At 35.6% G+C, this 23,217-nt stretch overlaps 2 protein-coding genes and 2 long non-coding RNA genes across 4 annotated transcripts; 1 reads left to right on the forward strand and 3 right to left on the reverse strand.

The window, feature by feature from the left end:
• The first annotated feature begins 920 nt into the window (after positions 1 to 920).
• On the forward strand, positions 921 to 3,829 carry LOC113772486. Its single transcript, XR_003468552.1, has 3 exons — positions 921 to 1,003; positions 2,637 to 2,696; positions 3,430 to 3,829. It is a non-coding gene; the product is annotated as an uncharacterized LOC113772486 (long non-coding RNA).
• Positions 3,830 to 4,154: 325 nt separating this feature from the next.
• On the reverse strand, positions 4,155 to 4,911 carry LOC113772577. The gene is made up of 2 exons (XR_003468574.1): positions 4,825 to 4,911; positions 4,155 to 4,481 (listed from the first exon to the last, which is right to left on the reverse strand). It is a non-coding gene; the product is annotated as an uncharacterized LOC113772577 (long non-coding RNA).
• Positions 4,912 to 5,072: 161 nt separating this feature from the next.
• Positions 5,073 to 6,542, reverse strand: LOC113770303 (putative disease resistance protein RGA3). Its single transcript, XM_027314722.1, has one exon. The coding sequence runs from the start codon at positions 6,540 to 6,542 to the stop codon at positions 5,073 to 5,075; it is 1,470 nt and encodes a 489-aa protein (XP_027170523.1).
• A 10,479-nt stretch (positions 6,543 to 17,021) lies between these two features.
• On the reverse strand, positions 17,022 to 21,545 carry LOC113772477 (amino acid transporter AVT1C-like). The gene is made up of 7 exons (XM_027317076.1): positions 21,503 to 21,545; positions 21,236 to 21,285; positions 19,919 to 20,056; positions 19,774 to 19,828; positions 18,529 to 18,857; positions 17,793 to 18,018; positions 17,022 to 17,513 (listed from the first exon to the last, which is right to left on the reverse strand). Exons 3-7 carry the CDS (start codon positions 20,013 to 20,015, stop codon positions 17,447 to 17,449), a joined length of 774 nt encoding a protein of 257 aa, XP_027172877.1. The 5' UTR covers positions 20,016 to 20,056; positions 21,236 to 21,285; positions 21,503 to 21,545; the 3' UTR covers positions 17,022 to 17,446.
• Positions 21,546 to 23,217: the final 1,672 nt, after the last annotated feature.

Here is a 23,217-nt window from a genome sequence, read left to right on the forward strand (position 1 = left end):
TCCACAATCTAGGTTTTCATCTTTTAAATAGCAAATCTATATATCACTCTCACTCAAAATTCCTTTTACAATTCGTATGGAAATCTAGTCTATGGAATCAAAATTAAGTCAATCCACAACATAGGCCGGCCGCTCCTGAGTACGGACAGACTTCATTTTAGAATTCAGTAGAATGTAATGTCTAACTTCCCAAAAATCAACAAGAATATCAGTCCTAGTGTTAAACTTCCATATTTTTAGGGTCAATCCCAGTTTTGTGCCATCTAATAATAACATAATCTCATACCAAAAAAAATAAAAAATCATCTCATGCCCCCACCTTACCTGCTTCTATCCCCCATAGGGGAGACAAGTTAGATGCTAGATGCCTTCCTAATTCTCACTAAGGCTCACTGGTTGAAAATTCCTTCAAAACAGAGATACTTGTCAACTAATACACTTGAAACATTTTTTAGACTAAAGAAATAAACTTAAAAAAAAAATTAGAAGCATCTCATTGAAACTCAAACTACAAGACTTTAACAGAAGTGACTTATTCCAACTTACGCGCAGATAACACTTGAGACAACCTCCGAAAAACTGTTATGAAAACTTACTATTTTATAGGCAGCCTCTCAAACTACAAGGTTTTCATCTTTTAAGTAGCAATTCTATCTATCACTCTCACTCAAAATTCCTTTTACAATTCTTGAGTTCATTCATTTTAATTACCGAATTATGGTACCATTCAACTTCATTACCAGCTACTAGTTCCTTATTTCCTGCCAGTTGTCAGTGCATCATAAACACATTTCTTAATTCACCTTTTTATATTCCCAATCACCTTTTTATCTCACATACATCACATCACAAAAAGAGATATAGTAATTATTTCAAATAATACTGTATCCAAACAATGTTATTACTTTCTTTTCTGGCCAGTAGATTAGAGGCGATACTTCCCATTATGATGCTGTGGCTAATTCAGCTGCATCCGGAGTACTGTCTGCAGGCCTTAATTCTGGTTAGTCAATGCAAATGCAGTCAAACACAAAAAGAAATGATGAAATACTATTTGCATATCTTTCCACTGTTGGTGGTAACTTTCGGTATTATATCTCTCACATTTGCTAATTCACTTTTTATATATGCATTATCATAGTACACTGCTCAGCATGTGATTTCTGTTCCTCATATGCTGTGTAAGAAAAAAAACTTTCTATAATAGATTTTCCTGATTTACCTAGGTTTTTTTTTTCCGCTTATTGACTCTCAGATTTTTGGGATACCAAGCATGAGGGTTAATTTACTGGGGGCAGAAGACATGATTCAGTTATATAATTATCAGAAGTGACTTTGTTTTCTTTAATGTATATGAAATTGAGTTCGTGCAAAGCAAGTAAAATACGATGTCTTTTATTCTTCCGTTTTACTTTGTATTTGTGAGAAGTTTGGAGGGGAGAGGAGGAGGTCCGGTTTCCAAGAAAGAGAATTATCCAGATCCTGCCTACATTTCCGTATAGATTAGTAGCCCAGGTATTGTTTATTTCAATACCTAATGAAGCAATAAATGTCAACCTACAAACTATAATAATATTATTGCCCTTCATAATGGAAATGATATCAAGTTTTCTTGATCTTAATGTTTTCATATACCGGGAATGGCTTCTATCTAAACTACTATATGATCTGGAGAAACAATTCTTACTAACTTGAAATACTAAAAGCATGAATTCAGCCCAAGAAATAGTTGTTAGAGGAGCTTTGGTAGATTTGATTGCATTATCTAGATATCCAGTAGCTTAGTTAAACAAGTTTTGTTAAGAAAGGAATCAAAAGATTGGTAACTGTGTAATACTACAGATCCATAGGTAGTAGCAGTGATGGAAAATTTTGCCTAGTTGACAGATGATTTTTGGGTTAAAAGCACTCATCTTGTGTTGTTGAAAGATGTTCATGGTTTATTGCAACTTGGAACTACTTTGAAATTGTCTGATTCGTAATAAGTGCACTGCATAGTGGCTGTACCTGTCTTTCCCATTTTGTGCTCACAGACACAGAAGCAGAGGTTCTTATGTTCTCAAATGTCAGAAGATGAGAAAATTGTTTAGTGTAGGAGTTTACAGATACATTCCTCATAAAAGGTACTTGAGGTGTTTGGGAATCATCAACTTGCTTTGTTGTGTGCACACCTATAACTTCATTTTTGTGTTTCAAATACAGACAATTCTGTCCTTGGAATACAGACAATTGCTTTGTTGTGTGCACACCTAAAACATTTAAAGTACCTTAATGGTGAAATATGTAATTTTCTTTTCAATGAATTCCAAGTGTTCCATGCATATATGGTGTTTTGACCTGTGATGACATGGAGCGGTAAATTCATGAAATTTCTCTTTTGCTTAATACAACTCAATGAAAACTCATGGTTGACCTTTCTGATCTCCTATATTCTTTTTCATGGGAGTTATTGCATTGAAAATAATAAAAGAGTTCATCATATAATCGTCATGTTGCCGAATATGATGATAATCTTCCTGTGGTGTTTTTGGTCAAATTTCTATGCTGATGGAAATTGTCGCCCTGATCTTTACCAGTATTCTACAAGTTTCTCCATTGGTACCCCATTTCTTGAAGTTACATTATGATAAATGCAGGCTCTCAATCGAGCTGGTGGTAAGTCCGGAAATAAAGGTGCTGAAGCAGCGCTGACAGCTGTAAGTCAATTTCATTTTGTTGAGTTGCTTTCTTGTCTCTTCATTTTCTTGTCTTTTTACTCCATGGAGTATTTATTTGCTGTCTGGAAAATTGTTTGCTTTGTGAATAGTATCTGGTTTGTGTTCCGTTTAAATCAAATGTCATCAATAAAGAATCTTTTCTGTTTTTCTTTTTGGTTTGGTTACATTGGAAAGGGGTTTTGCCCTTGTAACTGGCCTTCTTTCAATATAATTTAGTATAATACAGCCAATAGGAATGCTTGGAAAAGGCCTTCTTACTTAAGCAGTGAGGTATCAATCATCCAAAATAAATTATTGTTTGAGTTAAAAATGGTAGTTAGAAGGCAAATAAGGGGTTGAACTCCATAACGACCATTGGTGGGTCTCTCTGTGATGCTGGTGGTTTCCCAACTAGAGTTTCTCAGCAGGACTTTAAAATATCTAACTTTTATTAGTTCCGAGTTGTATCTAGTTTATGGTAGGTTTCTAAATCAAATTCTGATTGATCGTTACTCGTAATATTGTCCTTCTTCATGTCATCATCTTATGAGCAAGAAACTCTTGCGGGAAGAGTCTGTTTTTGCTGTCATAGCATATTTAGTGGCATGATGTTCATTTTGTATCCTGGGTCTGACAAAATAATGAGTTGTACCATATTTTAGAATTTAATGTTCCTGATCTGCATTTTCCTCTCTAATAATGTCTTTGTTTCCTTGTTTGAGTTGTATTGCAGATTGAAATGGCTTCTTTGTTTGAACACCATCTGAAATTTTAGGAAGCAGGTGCTGTCGACCAACATTAGAGCTTTGTACTGTTGTGATTCTTCTCTTCTGAACTCTTCTAAGCAGGCAGAATAGGATTCCTTACTCCAAAGATTTTGTGTTGTAATTCCCTGCATGCATTCAGTCGTGGGCTACATTGGGTTACATGGAATATTTGTTGGGATTTTTGTAAACCTTATATAATAGTTTCTTCTCTACTCTCATGCACTACGTTGGTTTCTAATTTGATGTTTGTAGGGATTTCTGTCAATTTGTAAACAAATTTGTTGGTGAAACCAGTGCCAGTTTCTTTTCAAGCTTGGTAACTTAAGTAGCAATCTAGTAGCATTGGGCAAGGTTCTGTTGCTTCTTTGGGAATTCTTTCATATTTCGATTTTCTGGAAGCTGAACGGGAAGTACCAATTTTGTTTCTCCAGAGATGGAATTTTTGATCAGGTAATGTCTACTTGAGAGATAGTGACTTCAATTACGAAAGTTTTGGAATTTCTTTGGAAATAATTTGTCAACTTGTTAACTTTTAACCATTAGAATAAGGATTAACTTTTTATACATTCATATTGTAGTTATTTTTTTTATTACTAACAGTTTTGGATGTATGCTTTATGTATATTATTGAATTTCAATTTTGAATTTATGTTATTTTTAAAATAATACCATAAAATAGGTGCACTAATAATAGATTGTCAATAATACAATATATAGATAAGCACGAAGTACAAACTTTCTTTTTTATTAAATCTACACAAACTTACATACAATAGGACAATAATAATTTGAAGAAATAAAGACTGGTTGTGTAATCACTTGAAATTCAATCTGGAAATTTGTAAGGGTACATACGCTTTCAACAAATGATTTTGAACAAAGCAAGTGGATGTGCCTCTTCAACCATATTTACAATTATTTGAAATTTTACATGAACCCAAGTGAAAAGTTGACGTAGCGGTTGATCCCTCAATGTCTTCTGCTGTAGCTTCATTTTGAGCCATCAATGGAGTATCATCTGGAAAACAAAGGACAAAAGCAAAAAAAAAAAAAAAAGGGTAAAAAGACAAGACATAAATGGAATTCCAAACTCAAGAGTTTACCGTTAGATATTGTTAGAAATTTAGTGTTGTATTTACTAGTTAATGACTTGCATCTTCTCAATTAAAAAAAAAAAACCACTCTAAATTGTTAATGAATATTTCATATTTTCATTATACATATGGCTCTGTCAACCCTTGATTCATTATTAAGCACGTCATATTCTACAAAGCAGGCCTTTGTTTGTTGTAATTCTATACATAGTAATTATTTGACTTCAAAGATGATGATACATAAAAAATATGTGTGAATAACAATACCTGAGCAGATTAATAATATTTGTCAGATATGTCAACTCGAGGAATGTGTGATATCTTTATCCAGTCATCTCCTGTTTTGTCAGAGTAACGATCCATCAATTTGTCGCAACGTCCAATATTCAAATTTTTGAGAGATGATATCTTGCTGAGGATGCGATGTGGTAGAGTCTCGAGCTTTGTACATTGACTAATTTGTAGCTGCTCCAGACATGGCATGATAGAGATAGCAACTTCTTCATCATCTTCACTTAAGTCTTCCCAATTTGTCCAATTTTGAAGCGGCGAAAATATAATTTTCTCAAATTTGGAAATGCCACTGCTTCAGCTGAGAATGATGACTCGGAGTCTGACAATGTATCAAGAGCATCACGACTATTCTCATGTAGTGCTTTTGTAACTCCGAAGAATTCCTTACCCAAACATTCTAGCTTTTCCGCTTCCTCGAGCACAAGCACTTCTAGGGATGATAGCTTCCACAAGGCAGGCAAGGATGAGATGTTGCGGGCCCTAGCAATAACTAGCCTTGTCAAGTTATCGGCGTGAGACTTCGTCACAAGCCAACTTGGTAACTGGGCTCCTGGATAGCCATCTAGCTCAAGTTTTTCCAAGTTTGGAGGTGGTTCCATGGTTTCAATGCAACTTGGAGTTTCTATAAAGTGGGCCTCGAATCTAGAGAGCAAAGACATGTCACGCATGTTGACTTTCTTGCCAAGTTCCGCACTCCCAAAATCTACTTCTCCTTCAATTTCAAGGTTCAATATTTCCAATTGGTTCAGGTCCTTCAGAATTGCCAAATCATCAGAGTTGCATCTAGCGATGAATTGAGTCAAACTACAGAGTGACGTCAGCTTCCCAAGTCCTTGTGGAATTTGACGTAATTCATCGGTCGCGACATTCTGAAGGTGCCTCAAGTGTACAAGGTCATCAATCCTTTCAGGTAGGCACGAAAGCTTTCCACAAAAACTGATATTCAAAGTTTCCAGATAATATAGATCACATATAGCTTCTGGCATTGTAATGAAAGGATTATCACTTAAGTCCAAGTGCCGAAGATGAATCAACCTTCCGATCTCGGTTGGGATTTCAGCTAGCCCACAACCACTTAAAGCCAGAGTCCTCGCGCACTTCAAACTGCAAAACAGATTTTGGGGAACTATTACTCTTCCAATTCGACCAAAAGCAAAAAAGCTCCTGAGCCTTCCAAAATCAACGACTGGAGAACTAAACATCTCCTCCTCAGTGCCTTCTTCCCAAATTGTTAGATGACGTGGTCTTTCACTAGATGAATTTCTTCCAATTCCATCAAGTGTATGACATTCATTTTTTGTGAGAAATTGTGCAAAATCATGCACTATGTCATGCATCTTGCACTCGCCATATTCATGACCATATTTTCCTAAATTTTGAAAAAAGGAACGCATCGCCAAATTGTTGAAGTACTCACGGCCCACCAGCTCCAAGCGCTCACCTCTTCGTCCTGGGCGAACATAACCTTGTGCTATCCACAGCCTAATAAGGTCTTCTACATTTATCACACAATCTTTGGGCCAGACAGCACAATATGAGAAGCAACGTTTCAGCTCCGGGGACAACTCGTTATAGCTTAAATACAAATGAGGGAAAAGTTCCACGGCTGCTTCCTCCAATTGCCATATCTCACTGTCCAAAACATTCTGCCACTGCTGTACGGTATCTTTGAACCGTAACAAGCTTCCCATAGTCTTTGCGCAAGTGGCAACCCCTTGCACTTTTCTGCAATTTTCTGCCCAATTCTTTCCACCTTCTTGCATAAGTCCCCTGATTTTCCGGCAAGCGCCATCTTTTGCATTATTAACCAACAATCAGAGTGAGAGATCATGCCTAGGTCGTGAGTATCAGTCGATCCCACCACTGTGGCCACTTTATGACTCCTCGTTGTTACCAATATTACACTTCCCGGAGCTCCATCCTTGAGAGAGTATTGGAAAGGCTTCCACTTTGAGTCGTCCTCTGTCCAGATATCATCTAGGACAAGCAGGAATCTCATACCGGAAAAAGTTTCTTTTATACGTCGGATCAACGGATCCAACTCTGACAAATCAGGAGAACTTTTTCCAACATTCTCAAGGATAGCTTTCGTGACCCTTTTCTGGTCGAAAGGATCTGATACCCAAACCCAATTTCTAAGTTCAAAGTGGTTCGTCACTTTATCATTATTGAAGAGCAGCTAGGCAAGTGTGGTCTTTCCACTACCCCCGGCCCCTACAACAGAGATAATTTGAACCCCATCTCTTCCTTGACTACTACTCTTGGACAAAATTTGGTCAAGAACCTTCTCCATATCAGCTGCTCGACCATAGACCTCTAATTCGTCTATGATTGAGGTAGTCATAATTCACTGAAATCTTTGAGAATCAGAAATCCCCCCACTTGTAATAAACTTGAATTGATCTGCCTCTTTCAAAGTTAATTCTAGCTGTTCATTTATTTTCTTTATTTTCTGAGCTATATCACTACGCACAGGAACTTGTTTGAGACAAGAACAAAGGGATGGGATAAAGGAACGAACCTTGTTCCGCAGTGTAGGCTGTATTCTAGCATTCTGACTAGTTCCCTCATTCTTTGCTCTGTGAATCTTGAAGTTCCATTCGTCCAGCACATCATCCATCTCATATGTTATGTCCTCGAGCTTTTCTAGCCAAATTCCAACACTTCTGTCCTTCAGCCTTCGTCTCTCTGCATCATATAGCACTTTTTCAATGGTTGCCAACTTAGAGGAGATATTTGCCACCTCTTCTTCGACCCCCATCACCAAGTTGACCTTCGCTCCAAACTGCTTCACGGCAACATCACCCAATTCACCTATTATCTTTGGAACAAGCAATTCAGCCATTGCTTTTTTGTTTTTGGGGTACAAGGAGTATTGGCAATAAAATGTTGCGAGGATAGAATACTACTAATATGATTTGGAAAGGATATTTGGTTGCAAATAGAAGGTTGATACAAAGGCAGACAACCAGATTGGTTACTTAGGACCACTCCTACAACAATTGTTATATACTTGTTTTCATGCTACACCAACATGCTGGTCTTGACGACTTGGTCTTCCCAGTCAACTTTTATTTAATATAAAATGGGATGGATCCATGTTCCCTTGGTGGGTTATACATTGTTTATATACTACTTGTTTTCTTAGTGGAGTTGACGACTTACTTGAGTCTTCCCAGCCAACTTTTATTTAATTATTATTGCTAAGGTATTGAGACGGTAGATCCCCAAACGTTTCTTACACTAACTATTTGCAATTGAAGGGGTATTTGGTAATTGGATTCCATACCTGGGAATAGACTGCTCTACCTACTACTCAAGCTTTTAAGCGAAATTGAAAAACCTCTAGTTCGTCTATTGAATTAATGGTGAATCTATTAAGTACTATTTGAAATGCTTGAGGAAAGGAAGCTGCTCTGAACTTTCAGATTCAAAGGCATCCATTTACTCAGAAGGACGGTCTCAACTTGTCCGTTGTAAAAACGCGTTACATATCATATTTCCAAAGAGAGTTATCTTAGACTGGAGACAAATACTCAGGTCAGTTTAGAATATTTTTAAGGTTTGTTTAATGGTACTGAGTGGGTTCTTTAAGATTTTAATAATGTTTATAATCACAGTTATTTTCCAAACTTCATGCATTTAGAAGAATTTGGATTAATTTTACCTTTTTCAAAATCAAAGATGTGGGAATTGATTAACCGGTGCCTGAATCAGAGCCTTTCAGGCACTAGTAAGAAAGTCTTACTAAATATTTAATAATTGCTTTACCCTTTGTAACTTTGCACATGGGCCTTATCTTCTTCTGAAATTCTTGGCTCCACAAAACTTATAAATGAAGTGCACTTTCTGCACTTCTAACTTGACAATGCATTTCAGTCCTTTTTTTAAAAAAAAAAAAAATTGTTACATTTTTTCCAGCAAAAGAAAGGAAAAAGGTTGGGAATTTTGTTCGCCTCGTTACGAGTTATTTAGCTCGAATACAAAAATATAGAGTGGGTGGTCAGAATTGAATGAAAATCACTGCAGGATGCCGAACAAGAAAATCAGAAAACAGTTTGGATCTTTTCATATGACTACCAGCAACCGCGTCAAACTGCTTTGCTTTTATTCTAATAAAGAGTTTGTTGGGATAACAAATTATCTCAAATAATATTTTCCTTGTATTATAAACACATTTTCTAACCCACTTTTTTATATTCTCAATCACCTTTTTATCTCACATACATCACATCACAAAAAGTACTAAAGTAATTATTCCAAATAATACATCCAAACAATGGTAATAAAAAATAAAACACATTCTGCTAATTCATATAGGGTTAATTACACTTTTCACCTTTTACCCATGCTCAGATTTTTACTTTGATTCCTAAACTGTAAAATGAGACATTTTGGTCCTTAAAATAAAAATTTTGTCCCACTTTGGTAAAATTAATGACAAAAGTGAGATAAGATATTATAGTTAAGTGAGACAAATATCGTTCTTTAGGATTAAAGTGAAATAGATTTTATAATTTAGGAATTAAAATAGGACAGAATTTGTACATTAAAAGACCAAAGTGAGACAAATATTATACTTTAATAAAGTAATTAAAGTTCAGTGGTTTAAGTAGGAATTCAGGCATAATTGAGTGGTGTAAAGTGAAATTAATCCTTGAAATATGTAGAATAGAAAACAACTGATACTATTTAATTTTTGGTTGAAATAAAAGGACAAAAGTGTGTAGTGTTGGAGACCAAGAAGATTACAGATTCGCATTGATTCCACGTCGAAAAGAAGAATTACTGAGTATTGAACATATATAATAATGAATAAACAAAGTATTGCTCAAATAAGAGTAATAAAGCCATTTTCATTTTATATGCTGCATTTCGCGTTCTTTCATTTTTTGGACATCCTTTGCTGTTAACATCTTTTCTCATGTGGCGGTGGGGATAAAGCATGAGAATAAGAAATTTCCAAGCGAATATGTATCGAAAAGACAACAGGGAAAACAGTCCAATATACTTGATTCCAAAACCTTTGCACATTTCCACTTCAACAGATAATTAGTACACAATTGATAGGGTATTATTTGTTAACAAATTTATTATTAATTTCCCTTTAGATTCTTGCCAAATATTGTTTTAATTAGTAATATTTATTTATATTTGGTATTGGACTCAATTTCAGGAAATGAAACAAAAAAACACAAAATAGGAGGGACTTTCTGAAGCAAATTACTTCACACGGGAGTCCTCTGCAAAGCTCCATCAACATGGGCCACAAAAGGAAACAAGAGACAATTGGGCCCACCTTTTGTACTTCATTGGCTCAAGTCCCACGGGAGAAAGCATTAGAAAGTGGTCTTTTGGCCTTTACGAGAAAGAACGTACAGAGGCTCAAAACAAGGAAAACAAGAAGCAAATCGGCAGGCCTTTCTTTTGGGGTAGCTTTGACTACCAATTGGGTGGGGACCACTGGAGATTAGATTAGGTTCTTTCTTTTGGCTTTTAAGTAGACGAAAAAGAAGGGACAGACGTCTTCAGTTTTAGTTTTTAGTTTAGTTCTAGTTTTCCTTTCTTCAAACTGGCTTTTGACACACGCCAGGTGTTCGACAATATTCTCCAACGGGAAAAATATCTTTTATTCCTAGCTTTCTAGTAAAAACACAATGCCTTTGCAATCAAGTAATTCGTGTGGTGATTTAATTATGCGGCGTGGCTAAGTCATCCATCTAGTCAAGGGTCAACTCGATGGCGCAGTCCTGTAAATCTGTGAGATCTAATTAGTTTTTACGCGTTCCTCAATTTATTAATATTTGCACGTTATCTGCTTGAATTTTCATGGGATTGTTTTATTAATTGGATGTCAAGGGCCCGATGTTCAATGTGATTTATTAATCTCGTGCCAATTTAGTCAATTAAATCCGTTATTGTTTGATTGATTAATATTAATGGCAACTGGTGTGTTTACACATCAGGGGAACGTGTGATCTAGTTTAAATAACTCTCGTAGCGTGTTATTGATTAGGGTTAGGTTCTTCTAGTTATTAATGCAATTAGAAAATTAATTCCTACGGTCGTACTTAGGAGTATTTTCTGGTTAGGGGTGATCAATGGTCGTACCTTGGTTACCTATAAATTAAGGAAGAATTGGTCGTTAGAGTTCATCGGCGACTATAACTAGCCTATTAATAAATTAAGTGGACCTCTCTTGCATCAATGATCGGATAAATGGACTGTGTCTGAGTAGTTGTATCCTTGGTTAGAATTTATTTATTCTCGATTTAATTCCTGTTATATTCATGCTAGTTAATTATTTATTTTTAATTGAATTGTTTAATTGTTTTTAGTTTCACACCGGTGAAATCCCCCCCCCCCTTACCAATTGGAATTTAAAGGAGACAAATATCTCCAGTCCCTGAGGAGACGACCCTACTTGTCACTGTCTACTATTTAGTAATTTTTGTCAATTAATTAATTCGGGTATATCGGATTAAGCAAACTTTTCAGGAACAGAGTGAATCAAGTAACCCATTGCACACCTAGAGTCCCTGCTCCAGTACTTAGGTTTAATTTTTGACTGTTTTTAGTGGTAGTTAGGTTTTATTTTTATTATTGCACAGGCTGACAACCTGTCAGTCACTGCATTTGGAGATTGTACACTGAATTTATTCACTTGGACGAATTGATATTGGGGTCTCATTTCTTGCACTTCACTTTACTTTTCAACTGCATCTTTAGATCCGTTTTCTTGAAACTCTTGCAGTTCCATGTCATTTGGCCGGATAATTGCACTCTCATCTTCTTCAAGGTTGATATTGGTTTGTGAAGGTAATTCTTCAAGGTGAGAAGCTAATCGCGCTATCCTGGATGTCAATAGATGCACTTGATCTGCCATCCCGGATGTCAATAGTTGCACTTGATCCGCCATGTTACGAATACTCGCTTGTGTCTCCTGATGAAATCGATATGTATTAATAGCTAGTAATTCAATCATTTCTTCAAGAGACATACCTGACATGGATGATGGTTGTTGAGACTCTTGTTGTTGAAAATCCATTGGCCCGATCGCACAATTAAAATTGAAATTATCCCACCATCCTTAATCATACCTGTTTGAGTAAGGGTCATACCACGTTTGAAATCGAGGTGGAAAATCTCCAAAAGTATTCATTGGAGCACTTAGGTTGTCTTGAAATGCGGGGCATATGTCGGTTGAATAACTTGAAGCAAAATAAGTTTCACAATTTGCAACAGCCAATTGATCATTAGGAAAATCACGAGTCTCATAACCCCATTCAGGAATAAAGTCCAGTCTATTATCAAAAAACGGAATGTTAGCAGCCATAAACTATATAAAAAAAAGAGAGAAATAAATAAGAAATAAAAACAAAATGAACTCAAAAAGAAACAAATTAATCTGGCACCAATTCCCGGCAACGGCGTCAAAAATTGACAGGTTGTCGGCCTGTGCAATAATAAAAACCTGCTTAAACTAAAAGTAATTTCTGTAGATAGCGATGAGAAGGGTCGAATCCACAGAGATTGGGAGTAATTGTTTCTTTTCAAATTCACAGTGATAAGGGGAGTGTTTTTATATTAGGGGTGACAATTTAAACAATTCAACTAAAAGTAAAATAATAAAAATAAAATAGCCAACTAGAAATTAAATAACAATTTACTAAAATCAAATGAGTGATAATTAAGGATCTAGCCAAGGAATAACTTCAGCAATGGTTCACCTAATTGATCATCGAAACAAAGGCAATTCCAATTATTTACTAATAAATAGGTTATAACTGCCAAACAAGCGATGACAATCAACCCCTCCTTATTGTGTCGGTGATTAAGGTACGCCCGTTAATCACTACTCTAATTGAGAAATAATCTTAGGTACGCCCGTAAGATTTAATTCCCCAATTGCCTTACGTATTAGAGGAGTCTTATTCTAACCAAATAACACACTACCAGGGTTATTTTAGGTTAGTCCACGTATTCCCCTGACACAAATCCAATCATGTCGGTTATTACTATTTTGAGATAATTAAACAATTACGGATTTAACGTCCCAATTGACAATAGATTATCAAATTAACTAATTATCCGGATCCACGACAATCAATTAACTAAATAATCATAAGCACTGTAACCAGGGAATATACGAATACCAATAAATAAAAGAAAAAGATAAAATTAAATCGATCTCACAATTTTAGACTAACCAGAGCCTCCGTTGTCCCTTGACTAGAGTGAGAAAATTAGCTCATGTTTGATGAACAAAATCCACGAGAAATTGGAGCGACACTAGCGGCCATTGGCCTCGTTCGTGAGAAATCAATTTATTCGATTGAATAAGGAGAAACCAGCAACTACAAACAATGATTCAATTCCTCGTAAGGCTCCTAACATGCATAGGAGAACTCCACTATCAGAAGCTAAGGAGGAAAAGTTCCTACTGGATGACGAAAAATGGAAAAGTCAAAGGAAACTAGGCTAAACTCAAAAACGGAAAAACTAATAGGGAAGCCAGCTCCCTTCTGTGCGGCGGCACTCGCCGACCCCCCCGACTTCAGCCCTTCGTTCCTCTTTTTAATGCTGTCTTCTGCGAATTACCACAATGGACTTGTGTCTCCTTGTTCCAAAAATACCCCTGAAGACCTTCCATTTGAATTCTTTCCCGATGACTGTCAAATTGGCCTTGGTTGTGGTATTTTCGATCTACTTCTTGAAATAAATGCAAAATACTAAAAGTGAGTAGAATCCAGCAATTAATCCACATCGGGTCAGGTAATAGGGGAAATTAATTATAAAATAAATGATGAAATTGCACCCTATCACTTCCGAAAGATGGTTCATATGGAGGTTAGTTGATTTGATGAGTCTGAGAACTCAAGTGGAGCTATTGGTGCAAAGCTTTCTGCTGATGCGGCTTCTCTGCCTGCATTAGTTGGAGATGCACTTGTACTCATGGTTCGAAGACCCCACCGAGACCGAGATGACTCGGCCGAGTCGTCACCGTCTCGGCCCTCGCCGATACGATACCGTGACAAAATGATACCGAAATACTCAACTCGCCGAGACGTCACCGTGAAGGGTTGAAACGGCCGAGTCACACCGAATCATTCCGAGTCAATTCAAACTTTTATTATTTTTACTAATTTTTTAATTATTTTTGTTTATCATATTTTTTTTACAATTTTTAGAATATTAAATATTTTAAAAATTTACGTCTCGCCGAGACCACGACTGATATGCCGAGACCAATGTGGAGCGGTTCAAGCCGCGACCGCAACCACCACCTCGACTTTGAACCATGCTTGTACTGCTCGTTCAATCCACTTCAGCAGCAGTTGCAGGTTTGATTATTGCTTTTCGTGCAAGTTGGCAACTGGCACTTATTATTCTTGCTATGATGATACCACTGATAGGATTGAATGGATATATACAAACCAAGTTCATGAAAGGGTTTAGTGCATATGCAAAGCTTAGTGTTTTGAAAACGATACTATTAGTTGATATCTGCCTGATATAGAGGAATTCAATGAATTATCCTTCCAAAAAATAACCTTAAACTTGTTTTCCCAAAAAAAAAAAAAATTCTGGTAAGCATTGGAAAATCACTCAATTATGTGAACTTTAAAATTTTTGCAGATTATGTAAGAGGAAGCAAGTCAAGTTGCTAGTGATGCAGTTAGGAGTATAAGAACAGTTGCTTCATTTCGTGCTGAAGAGAAGGTGACAGATATATATGAGAAGAAGTGTGAAGGCTGGATGAGGGCAGGAATTAGGCAAGGGTTGGTTAGCAGAATTGGTTTGGGTTCATCATTAGCATTATTCTTTTGTGTTTAATGCCACTGCTTTTTACATTGAAGCCCATTTCGTAAAGGATGGCAAAATGACATTCTCCGAGTAAGTACAGAAAACACGTCCTCGTAGGAAAAATTCAGCAAGTAATCCTAAGGAAATGTTTTGTTTGATATTGATTTACGGGCTCAGAAACTATTATTTATCTTGCAGGTTTTCTTTGCTCTGATATTGGCAGCCACTATAGCAGTTAATCTAATTCAATTCCAACAGATTCAAGCAAAGCCAAGAGTGCTGCGGCTTCAATATTTGCCATACTAGACAGGATATCGAAAATGGATGCAAATGATGAGTCTGGCATGACCTTAGAGAGTGTGAAGGGAGAAATTGAGTTACGGCATGTAAGCTTCAAGTATCCAAGGAGGCCAAATGTGCATATATTCCAAGACCTCTCCTTATGGATTCAGAGTGGCAAGGTAAAACTGGATAACCTACCTATAGTTATCAAAACAAAGTTATTCGCCGGTGATTCTTCTTCTTCTTTCTCATATGGTTTAAAATACTGAAATGAGAGCCCCATCATCCTTTTGGAGCAATGGTTCTGAAACAATACATTTAGTTACAAACCCCAAAACCCAAATTACAGATTTTTATCAAGATTCCAATTCCTCTAAATCCTTGCCATGATTATGACAGAAAACAAGAACCCCACTTCAGTACCACTCTAAAAGAAGTAGGACTGACCTCCTATTATCAAGTTCTATCTTCAAAATAGAACCAAGGTAGAGATACGGTCATGCTGAACAAGTTTCAGTCCAAAAAACAGAGACAAGAGGACCTATAACAATTAACTACCAAACTTGTATATTCAGATGATTGCAACCATACCAAAATACATATATACCAAACCACTCGGGTTGGTCCAATGGCCAGGGAAGGTCTCTTAGAATTCTCCCCGCTACACCAATTTATTTGTGAACAATTAGAACTTTCCAAAAATGAAATCACTAAGAATCCTATCATTATTTTTATCAGAAGGAAGAAACCAAGCACACACCAATCCTTTATTATTTTTATCCTTTTTCTTTTTCTTTTTTTTTTTATGTTGGTGAATTTGATTTTCTTTTTCTCATGGACGTGTCCTTTCCTTTATAACAAATTAAATTGGATTGGGCTTAGGAACAAAAATAGAAAAATAGAAAAAAAAAAGGCCAAATTCTTCTTTCCTTGTTCTTTGTTTTTTAGATGACCAAAATGTTAATTTGCCTAAAACGAAAAGGCCCACATTAAATTAAAAGGAAAACCTTCAAAATTTTAGAAATTGCAGACTATATATATATATATATACTCCCTCCGTCCCATAAAATTTGTCACTTTTGACACAACGTGCAATTTATGTATAGCGATATTAGTAGAAAAGAGAATTTTTACTTTCCTTTTTTATCCTTAATGGCGAGTCATCTTTTATTTGTTGTATTGATAATTGTAAAGAATAAGTGGTGGATCACATGAAAGGTAGAGATAAAATTTTATTGAAAAAAGTGGATTAACTTATCTAACATGACAATTAATTTGGGATAAGAAAAAGTGACAAATATGACAAATTTTATGGGACAGAAGGAGTATATCAATGAAATTCTCATCTCAAATTGAAACTTCAAGTTATATCGAAATTGCACTTCAAAAACATTGTTATTTTAATGGGTTATATGATATTTTGAAATAGTTTTGTGATCTCTAGCATACTTTACTCTTGATTCAACTTTGAGATGAAAATGACAATACCCTCATAATTTACAAAAAAAATTGCTGCTGAAATTAAAAGATATTAAACACAAGCTCTTGGGATGGTGGGCTAGAGAGTGGGGTCAAAGCCTTTCCCCTCTAGTTGGTCAGGGGAGTGATCATGGATAAAAAATAATTTGATAGATATTTAAAGAAAAGTAAAAAAGTTTATTGAATTAATCTTATATATATAGTAGGGTCTGCTTCCCACGCAAGGCGTGGAAGCTTTAGACCTGTTAGTAAGGTTCCTACCATGCAAAAGCAGTATATATTAGTCGATAAGAGCAGCTAAGTATTGATAGAAAATATGCTTGGTTAACACGCAAAAGCAATATACATTAATTTATAAGAGCAGCTATGTACTGATACAAAAGATGGAGGTACGGCAGTTGATTCTGTAGTGAATATTTTCTCCTGAATGATATCCTTTGGCTAGCATTTTCTACTGAATAATAACTACAGTAGCGCGATGCGAAGGCACGGTAAAAGGCATAAATCAATATATCATGATGCATGCTTCATAGAGGGTCATAGAAACCTAAAAAGCAAAGGATAGCAATAAAGAATAATTAGGCTCTGTCTTCTTTAAAAATTATTAAATCAATATAAATAAGGCTTTTGCTAAATTTTTACCACATCTTGACACCATCTCTCTTCTAATATACCACAGTACAGATTATCCAAATGGGAATGTTGAAGATCTTGCAATTCTTCGAAACTAATATTTGTTGCACTTAGTAAAATGCTACCAAAATCCTTCAACACAGCTCTTGAAAGAGGGGGAAGAGCAGAAACAAAGTACGCCTGATATTTGAAGTTAACCAGAAATTGTAGCGTCAAAGCCCAAAGTGCCCTCAGAAATGTTTATGTGATACCCATTGAAGCAAACCATTATAACAGCAGGGTAATTAAACCAAAGTCCATGTCCCATGGAATGAATTAAAAAGAACTAAAAGAAAGAAACTTGCTATGTCATCCTTCGCAAGGAATGGAGTTCCGATGAAGTATACGCAACAAATCAAAGCAGCAGTGACAAAGAGGCTGCATAAATACAATCTAGCTTTTGGATCTGGCATGAGTGAAACCTGAAAAGGCAACAAATTAACTATCAGTACCCTAGAGACAGAAAGGTATCATTTCCATCTAGAGTTAATAAGAAGGCATCGAATTGTAACATCATATATAATTTCTTCAGCTATAACAAAAGTTATCATTGTCAACCCTCCCAAATAAACTTCAGAGAGTCCAAAAAACCACTTTGGCTCCAAAATTGTTAAGGCCAATAAAAAGTTTCTGAAATCCTCAAAGATAAAGGGGACCATCAAACAAGCATTCAGAAAATGACAATTTTACAATATACTTACAGATGTAGCATCTCGAGCCGAAGGCAGCATGGCCAATATCCGGGTAAGTCTCGAGCCCAGGTTGACTGTCCAAACAGGAATGCAGGAGAATCCCAGCGTAGTAAGAAACAACATAAGAGCCCAACCCATCCAGCAAAGATAAACAGAATTGAGAGCCCAACCCATCCACCTTCTTTGACAGCATAAGGAGTTGAAAGAATTCCAACACCACAAAGAACATTTATGCCTGTGAAAAGTAAATGTACATAATTTTTATGTGTCTTCATTCACCATGAGCGCATTAGCAGCTAAATGCAAAAGTAAAATCAGAATTGTCAAGGCCTTCAAACGGTTCTAGATGTTTCATGATAGTTTCTGATTTGATATTTTATTTCATTTTGCAAGGAACTGCAAGGACGAACTTCCTTACATCAGTGAAAAGGGAAAAAGATCAAATGTAAAGGTAGAATATATATCTGCAGATAGAAGAAAAGGATTTAGAATATTATGCAAGCCATCAGAGTTCTCAGTGAGTGAATAGATTATAGCAAATTTAGGCTTTCCTTTTTAATTTACAGTAAAGCGGGCAAGTTCATATTCCTACATCTAGAAGTTGAATGAGGACAGATTACTGAAGTACGAATCATCAACATTCACGTCAACATACAAGTTAATTATGCAGTTCCTCTGATAAATGCTTCTTTAATATTCCTGCATTTCTATGTAGATTGATGGATGTTCAATCAAATAAACCTACCATTCACCACAGCTTGTCCATATGAACTCTGGCGAGGAAGAGAAACCTCATGTGAGACCTTGCATGATTTCCTGTCAGCAGTTGCTTTTCTCAAGGAAGGCTTCCTTTGAATGGAGGGCAGCAGAGAATGTGAACTACGCCTTTCTGGTGGCTGCCGTGCATTTGCTACTGGTGGTAATAGAGGTTTTTGCAAAGAAGGGAGTACTTCAGGAGTGTATCTTCTTGTTAATGAAGAAGAGATAAATGAGCTGCCTAAACGTGATAACGTAGGCATCCCCAGGAAGTTAAGACTTGGAGATGGTACACTGCTGTATAAATCGATGGACTGCCTGATACAAGGATATGAGATACCAAGCATTATCAACCAGAGTTTGAACACAGTCCAAGTGAGATGACTAATGTAACCATTTCTCAAATATATAATCCAGTTGTGCAAGTTTAAAACAAATTAACAAAGAACCATTGGAATTGATTCTAAATCTTAAAAGCTAAGAGCCAAATTATTTGCAGCTGGTAGAATTGCACATGAGGGAGTGATGGTTGTACTCTTGATCAAACCAGTATGTTTTATCCTCTCCAAAAACAACTGAAAACTGATGCAAATAAGAAATGCTGGTACATGATGGGAGGAGGAGAGTGGATCTCTGGCACTTATTTCAATCAAAATATCTAGCAGACGGTCTAAAAGTTGGTATAGTTCTGGCCAGATGTTATGACACACAAGTTATAGAAATTGGTTCAGTCTAAAGCACATGAAATGAATACTCTGGATGTGGGTTGGAAACTTCTCTTCCAGAATCAGCGGTTCGATGAAAGGTAATATCCAAAATATGGTTTCTACCATTGATAAATGTAGTAAGGACAAATACAACTCCTTCACTATCAAAGATGGTTCACAGGGATTAACCACCAGTCCCTCATGATGAAGGAAAATCTTTTCAATAGAGGCAGTACTCAGCAATATAAGTGCATCCTACCAAGTTCCGCTAAGCTGAAGAAGGATCCAGGGAAGACATAAAATGCTCTGGCCTTTTGATAAAATTACATAGCCTACCTTAAGCCCATAGCTATCCTTTACTGATGTTACTGGATCCATTCAAACTCATAAACTATTGATATTCATGGCCGAAACAGAATGAAAATACTTGAAGAAGCTCCAAAATATGAATGATGAAAGCATTTCAATCCCATTTCTAAATATCTCTCCTAGCCAAAAATGAATAGGTAAAGCTAAACATCTGGTACCATAGAAATATAACAGCTTCCAAGAAACCAAGTGCTTCACTGCTAAATACAGAATCTGCAAAACAAGAACAGAACAAACATAGAGAACACCATAGCTAGCTGTAGAAAGAAACAAATATAGATATGTGCGATAAGATGATACCACCTGTAACTTTGAGGCCAAGAGGTGGTGATAGATTTGCTCTCCGGCCTTTCGTCCTCATTATCATTAGAATAACTGCTAGAATCAGAATTATTTCCATCTTCACTATCTTCTTTCTCCAGTGCCTAAAATCAGTGCCAGCTGCAAAAAAGCTAAGCTCTTCAGAAGCCTAAAATCAGAACAAAATTCGCTTAGCATCAGAGGCAGCACCTAAAGTACAGAACAAAAGAGAGGGTTGCCCCTCTAGAATTCAACACTTCTCTCTATAACATTATTCAGCAATATAGCAGGTTGTTTACAGAATTTGGAATATTAATTAAACATCTTTTATTGCAAGTAACAACAAAGAAATTTTAAAATATAACAGAAAATCAGCCCTCAAAAATCTCAAATACACCACGGGTGCAAATTATATAGCTTTTAACTGTACCTGGCAAATTCAGAGTTTCAAAGATATTCCCTTGCAATTAGTAACAAAATTTAACCTTAATGCACGTATGACAATATGAGCATATAAGCAGAGGTGAATAAGCTACACCCAGAACACTACATTCCATTTCCTATCCATATCCATGCACACGCTCACTTTGTTTTTGCATCTTTGCCTGTACATGATATGTATGCATATGTGTATAAATACACATATACATATATAATATGCACACGCACACGTGTAGATTGATGCATATATGCAAATGTCACCATGGTATCAGCAAAAAAGTGTCCCATGCGCTGATTATCAGAATTCAACTCTCACTAAGAAACAGATTATATACTTAGAAAATCACACCAAAATTTTGGAAGCATTCAATTTAAAGCTATCAACTGCTTTTTTTCATCAGTAACAACTACTTCTCCAAAGAATTAACTGATGTAGAAGCATCAAAAAACTCAAATCTTTACCTACAAAATGAGCTGGCTGATAGAAATGAACATCACATCTCATTAATGCTTCTTGTTAATGCTGCAAAACAGCCAATGTTCCACTAACATTTGGCTAAGGCTTGCAATAATCAACAACCAGTTCTAGTAAATAAATTGACTTCAATTTACAACCAAACTCTGTTAGAAACCATCTATTCAATTCTCTAATACAGTCTTTCGACTAATTTTGCCGGAATAAAACCGATAGAAACAAATAGATATTCAAACTTGGAAAAGTGATATATGTTAAAAGTCTCTATCACTCCAGTTAGGGTCTGTGTACACCTCTGAATTCAGTAAACTTGAAAAAAAAAAAGATAAAAATAGAGTCACTTTCCTATAATAGAACTCCAAGAATTACATGTAACTCCCTATAAAAAAACTGTAATCACTGACCAGCTAGTTCAAGCTTCTGTCTACATCTTGGGTTTATAAGTCCAAACCATCTGCAGCAGAAAATTAGAATCCTAAACATTAGAAACAAAGGAAATCTGATAGTAGCAAAACTAACAAAACGAATACCCATTCAGCAGATACAAGTTTTCACAGTACGGCAATAAAGAAAAAATTTCTTTTAGAAACAAGAAACACATATGACGTTGAAAATTTTCTTGTAGCAGTATATGCTCAATAAAACAATGAATATCAAGCTGATGTGTGTACCTTCTCAAAAGTAGATGTACAGGCTTGGAGCAAGCTACTTCGTTCTCCCAAACTCACTGGGTTCTGTTTATTTACTCTTCCACATCCTATTCCTCTGCATCCTCCACATCCAAAATACCAATAAGGAAAATTCTAAACCTTTTTTTTTTTGCAAAATCAACAGCATGATTACAAAATCAAGCCCTTTTTTACAAAAAAGAAAAACAAAGAGACCAAAAAAGAAGTCTTTTTGAGTATAATGCATTGTTAATGAGTATAATGCATAACCATTATGAGAAAAGATATCCTCCCCAAGAATAATTCAAACTGAACCTCCCAGCTTCATATATGATTCAGATGCATAACAATTCGTGTTGAGAATGCAATAGTTAAAAAAAAGAAATTGGTAAAATTAACAATTTCAACATGCACCAAAACTTCGTCACAACCACTAAATAGCACATAAATCAGAAATTTGAAATTCAAAGTTAAGGTAATCTAGAAACATGAATGCAAAATAAAAAGAAAAGACGATAACCTGAAAAGCTAAATCTTTTTCTCCTCCTTTTAGTATTTCCTTGTGATTTTCCTCAATCTATCAAATAGGCAGCAATCTAAGATTATGAGGAGCAACAAAACTAAAGAAGTAGGCAAAAATTTAAGAAATGAAAAGGAAGCAGAAACTTGAAGGTCCAATCTAGTGTAAAATTGGAAAAATGACAGGGAAATAAATCAAAAAACATTCACAACCTGAAAAGTTAAATTTTTTTTCTCCTTTCAGTAGATATTCCATCCATTTTTTCAAACTGTTTTCACATTTAAATACTATAACATTGAGATACCAAGAACCATACACCACATACACTAAACAAAATGACTTCACCAATAATGACTAACCATAGAAAAAAGGGCTTTAAAAATCTCATTTGGCAAATTCACATACAAAGGAAATAAAAGCACAAGTAACATATTGTCAATAATATTAAAAAAAACCAAAAAAGTATAAATAAACAATTATTATCAGACTAAACTTGGCTGTTTTATCTTACAATTACTACGGGCAGAATCGACTACTATTGTAGGCAATGAACCACATAGTTCAGTTGTCAACTCTGCTTTACCCAACTTGCTCACAAACGCTTCTAGAACAAAGGCCATGTAATTATACGATAATGCTCAAAATGTAAAAGCATTTGCTAAAAAATTGATCTTCTAGTTTTTAAAACATTAATGAGATGTTATGAAGATTAAGATGCAAAGAAGAAAAGTAAGTTTGTAAAATCTACCCATTAAATTGGAGAAACAAAATGTGCAACCTAACCATGCTATAGTAATAACCAAAGTAATAGGCTCTTTGAAGAGCTAAGAGAACTGGAAAAAAAAAAAAGAAATAACAGGCCAGAAAAGAAATTGCCCCAGTCCAAATCATAATTCGAGAGTAGAAAAGGCAAAGAAAATTATAAGGCACAACTATTCAATATGTTATTTTTAACTTTCACAAGCAAATGTATCAACCCCGTGGAAGTTTCTATTCTGACTTCCTAACCTTCAACCAGCACCTTCTTGTTGAGGAAAACAATCTCTTCATAGAATCAAATAAACAAAAGAACGCAATTAGTAGATAATCTAAATATGTTAATTTTCCTATCAGCATATAAATTTAAGAATTTAGGGAAGGGAAAAAAATTCTCTTATTCAGGGAAAAAATAAAAAAAAAGGGGATAAATCAATTTAAG

The sequence above is a fragment of the Coffea eugenioides genome, chromosome 5, assembly GCF_003713205.1.
Source record: "Coffea eugenioides isolate CCC68of chromosome 5, Ceug_1.0, whole genome shotgun sequence".
In the NCBI taxonomy this organism is placed as follows: Eukaryota; Viridiplantae; Streptophyta; class Magnoliopsida; order Gentianales; family Rubiaceae; genus Coffea; species Coffea eugenioides.